At 52.9% G+C, this 4,550-nt stretch overlaps 1 protein-coding gene across 3 annotated transcripts in view; it reads left to right on the top strand.

Moving 5' to 3' along the window:
* NAPRT (nicotinate phosphoribosyltransferase) overlaps positions 1–3,897 on the top strand; it is a 10,756-nt gene extending 6,859 nt beyond the window's left edge. For all 3 annotated transcript variants that reach the window (XM_027859900.1, XM_027859899.1, XM_027859903.1), the window contains 8 exons: positions 202–398; positions 495–635; positions 1,997–2,081; positions 2,289–2,369; positions 2,484–2,586; positions 2,937–3,103; positions 3,357–3,464; positions 3,676–3,897. In XM_027859900.1, coding sequence (XP_027715701.1) covers positions 202–398; positions 495–635; positions 1,997–2,081; positions 2,289–2,369; positions 2,484–2,586; positions 2,937–3,103; positions 3,357–3,464; positions 3,676–3,744 — 951 coding nt within the window. In that variant the 3' untranslated portion in view covers positions 3,745–3,897. The remainder of the gene's footprint in view (positions 1–201; positions 399–494; positions 636–1,996; positions 2,082–2,288; positions 2,370–2,483; positions 2,587–2,936; positions 3,104–3,356; positions 3,465–3,675) is intronic.
* Positions 3,898–4,550: the final 653 nt, after the last annotated feature.

The raw sequence follows: 4,550 nt of genomic DNA, 5'->3' as shown, positions 1-4,550 counted from the left end.
AGTTCCTCTGCCCTTCCCCAGCCCTTTATACTAATGATGGAACTGAGGACCAAGGAGGGATTTGTCCAAGGTTACACAATGAGTTAGAGAGAGAATCCCAGCCTTCCAACATATAGGCCCAAACTCTGTTCCCTTGCCACCCTGGATTCCCCAGAACCTCGATTTCCTGATCTTCAAACCTCCTCTGTCTGCCTCCCCCAGATGCTGACTCCAGCATCTGGGCAAGGTCCTCCCAGGAACCTTTCCATCCTTACTGAGTCTTGGCTCGGCAGAGTGTGTGAGTGTCTGGGCCTGCGGGCAGAAGAGCCACACCCTGGAGAACGGGCTGCCTTCGTGGCCTACGCCCTGGCTTTCCCCCAAGCCTTCCAGGGGCTGCTGGACTCCTATAGTGTCATGCGGTGAGCCATGCAGGTTGGGAGCTGAAGGAGGCAGCAGGGGTGGAAAAGGAGCCAGGGCATCCAGGGAACAACGTCCTCTCTTCCCCCCCACCCCAGGAGTGGCCTTCCCAATTTCCTGGCAGTGGCGTTGGCACTGGCAGAGCTGGGTTACCGGGCAGTGGGTGTGCGCCTAGACAGCGGAGATCTTCTGCAACAGGCCCAGGAAATCCGAAGCGTTTTCCGGAACTGTGCCTCCCAGTGAGTCCTGACCTCTGCAGGGACCTTAATGCAATTGGGGGGAGGGGAGTCGGGGAAAGACCCCTATGAAGAAGTCTAAGGCATGGAATGTGGCTTCCTACAGTAGGATTGGTGAAGGAGGTGACTTCTGGGGAGTGTCATGGCGGGGGAGATTAAGCAGAAGAGAGATTGGGGACAGGGAGGGAGATGATTCTTGTAGAGATGCTTATCTCAGTAAAGAAGAGGTCTCTAGTTTTGTAATCAGGCAACAAATAAGGGATAGGGAGGTAAGAGAACTGGGGCAAACAGGAGCAGACCTGACCCAGGACAGTGAAGGGTAGGCCAGAAGAATGATAAAGGGGCCCTTGAATGTGGGAGCCTTCTTTCCATCGACCAGCCTGTCAATGAAATGAAAATGAAAAAAAAAAAAGAAAGAAGCATTTATTAAGTGCTTACTCTGTCATTAATAAACCTTAATTAAGCACCTGCTATGTGCTGAGCACTGTGTAAGTGTTGGGGATACATCCACAAATTCAGAAACAGTCCCTGCTCTCAAGGGGACTACACCTTGGCAGCTAATAGATATGGTACAGTGGATAGAGTGCTGGCCTGGAGTCAGGAAGATCTGAGTTCAAATCCATCCTCAGATGTTTCCTGGTTGTGTGACTCTGGGCAAGTCATTTAACCTCTGTCTGCCTCAGTTTCCTCAACTGTCAAATCAGAATAGTAGTAGCTATCAGGGTTGTTGGAGGATCCCCTGAGATAATATCTCTAAGGTACTTAGCACCCGTTCTTTTTTTCCCCCCATTCTAATGGGGGAAACTGCATATGTAGGGGAGTGCTTACCAGGAAAGATTGTTTTGGTTTGAAAAATTATAGGGATAGTGAGTAGAGCCATAGAATAGATGGCCATAGCTTTTTTAGTAACAATAGTGGTCATGATTATTATCCCCTTTTTACAATTGAGGAAACTTGGGCAAACAGGTCAAGTGACTTGTCCCGGTAACCCCTGCTAGTAGGTGTCCAAAGCCAGATTTGAACTCAGGTCTTCCTGACTTGAGGCCCAGCACTCCATCCCCTGCATCAATATTTGATCTGGGGAGTTAGCTAGGAAGAAGTGATCTGGCAAGAGACTGGGCCTAGGCCTGCCTGTTGATTTGTGCTGGGTGAGGAGAGTTGGAAGACATTTGAGAGATCATCTATTCAAGCCTCCTTATTTCACAGATGAGACAGTAGAGATCCTGAGGGAAAAGGACTGGCCCAAGGCCAGCCACACAGGGAGGGGCAAGGGCCTGAGCTCCACTCTAGGATCCTTGCCTCAGAAACTCTGGGGCACTACAGAGGAGGGAGGGGTTTATGGTCTTGTGTCCCCTCCCCTAAAGTTTCCAGGTGCCCTGGCTGGAGGCCGTGTCCATTGCTGTGAGCAACAACATAGATGAGAAAGTGCTGACCCGGCTGGCTCAGAAGGTGTGGGTGGGAGTGGGAGCAGTGGGAAGTGGAGAGGGGTACAAGGCTCTCAGGACCCTGGGCTGGGCGGAGGCTCGGTGGTGGTGGTGGTGGTCCAGGGCTGGACAGGAGGTAGGATAGCCCCTACGCCCAGTCAGAGAGGAGAGGTTGGGGGAGGGTGTCCTAGGAGGTGGCTGCCCCAAGTCTTGTCTCATCCTTCCCCTACAGGGCAGTGAGGTGAATCTCATCGGCATTGGCACCAGTGTGGTCACGTGTCCCCTCCAGCCTTCCCTTGGCTGCGTCTACAAGGTTAGTAAAGGAGGGAAGAATGTGTGAGAGGGGGCCAGGAATGGAAGTCATGGAGGGGAGCATAGATTGAAGGAGATGGGGATACAGGGGTCAGTGTCCCCCTTGTCCTCGCAGCTGGTGTCTGTCAGAGGGCAGCCATGTCGGAAGCTGACTGAGGACTCTGAGAAGCAGACGCTGCCTGGGAGCAAGGTCGCCTATCGGCTCTACAGTCCAGAAGGTGAGGGTTCCCCCAGCCTCCCCTCCTTCTTCTTCCTCTCCTCACTTTGGAGCATCCTTCCTCTGTCTATGAGGCAGCATGTACGTACTCTGCATAGAGTATTTTGAGGCAGAAGACTTGGTCCAGCCTCTTGCTCAGCTGTGTATTGCCCTGGTGGCTTTGGGCAAGCCAGTCCTCCATTCCTCAAATACATGATGAGGGGAATAGACTGCAAAGTCTCTCAATTTCCTTTTAAGTAACTCAAAGTCCTATGACCAGGGATCCCTGAGTTTCGCCTCTGCCCCTGTGTGATGGCCAGGGAAGCGAGGGTAAACATTGGCCAGTCTCCCCATTCTGATCCTGTCTCTCAGGAGCCCCAGTTCTGGACCTGCTGCAGCTGGAAGAGGAGCCACCACCCCAGGCTGGGCAGCAGCTGAGGGTGTGGCCCCTGGATGTATCAGGGGGTGCCTGCAGAAGCCTGACCCTCACTCCGGCCTCCCTAGAGCCCCTGCACAGAGTCTACTTCCATCTGGGACAGGTGACCCCTGAAACAGGAGCCCCATCCCTGCCTCCCCAGGCCCTGGGTCAAAGGTCCAGGGCTTTAAGGCACTGTTTCTCAGCCCTCCACTTTCATGCTTCCATCCCTCCTCTCTCATCCCTTAGGGCCGGGCTCTCCAACTGCCAGATTCCCTCCAGCCTTTCCTCTCTGTTGTCCTCATCCCATTTCCAATCTGTCGTTCTTCTCTTGCCCCAAGATCTGAAGCCTTCCCCTCCTCCCTTCTTGTCCCCAGATGTGTGAACCCATCCCCTCCCTGGCTGAGTCTCGAGCCTTGGCACAAAAATCCCTGAGCTACCTCAGCTCATCACACAAGCGACTGGAGAATCCTGAGCCTTACCAGGTGTGTGATACCCTTTCTCTAAAATCTTCCCCCAGGGGAAGATCTCACCAAGTGAATTTCCCCATTTCTTCTTCCCCCCAATCTGTCCATCCTCCCATTCCCCTCTGATCCCCTAGGGGTAGGAGTGTGTGGGGGGGTTAAAGGGGGCTCCTGCTTGAACCCATTTGGTCTGGGGTCTTGCGCTCCACCTGTCTCCTCATCCCTTCCTTAGGTGGCACTTTCTGAGAAGTTGCATGCCCTGCAGGAGAGCCTGGCCCAGAGCAACCAGGAGGGCTCTTGACGTTGGAAGGGAGCCACATATCCAAGAAACCTAATTGCTCTGCATGTCTGCTCTGTCTGAGTCCCAAGACCCCAATCTGGGGAATGGGGTAGGGGGGGAGTTTCTCCTTGGAACCCTTCTGCAAAGCCACACTAAAGTTTTGGTTTTCTTTGATGGATGGGTCCTCAAGTTCATTGTTAAAGGGGAAAGGCAAGGTGGTGGGGCTCTCATCTGCTGTTCCATGGGGCAGAGGAGGCTTGTGGGAGATCCTCAGAATTGTCTGGGAACGTGCCATCCCTGGACCATCTCAGAAGCCATTTAATCCAAACCTATACCTGGGCCCATATCCTCTCTTCAATTTCCATGAAAAAAGGGACATCTAGCCTCCTGTTGACCCTGTCCCCACCCTCACTGGCTGCAGTTCTGACATTATCTCAGACTAACATCCTCAAGGCAGGATGGGGTGGGGTGGACAAGGGGCCATGCCTTGTCAATAGGAATCCATTTACCTGTGTATTTTGTGAAAGTGTGAATAGCTGCTGGGTGATGGGCCAGGGGTGAGAAACTCCTTAGAACTTAGCATTTTAGAGGGGAGAAGAAACAGGCAGAGGAAAGGAGGGACCAAGAAGGAAAGAGAAAGAGGAAACAAATTGGTGTAAGGAAAAGAGAGAAAAGACAGTAGGTCCTGAGCTGGGAGCAGGCCATGAGGAAAGATACGAGCAACACGGTGATGGAAATGGGCAAGAGTAGCCCAGAGATGTGAGGCATTTGCCTGGGGTGCAGTGTGGGTTGGAGCCTTAAATGCCAGGATAAGGACTTCAGAGTTG

The sequence above is a fragment of the Vombatus ursinus genome, unplaced genomic scaffold (genome assembly GCF_900497805.2).
Source record: "Vombatus ursinus unplaced genomic scaffold, bare-nosed wombat genome assembly UNPS02014173.1, whole genome shotgun sequence".
Taxonomy (NCBI): Eukaryota; Metazoa; Chordata; class Mammalia; order Diprotodontia; family Vombatidae; genus Vombatus; species Vombatus ursinus.
This window is presented reverse-complemented; position numbering and strand designations above follow the sequence as displayed.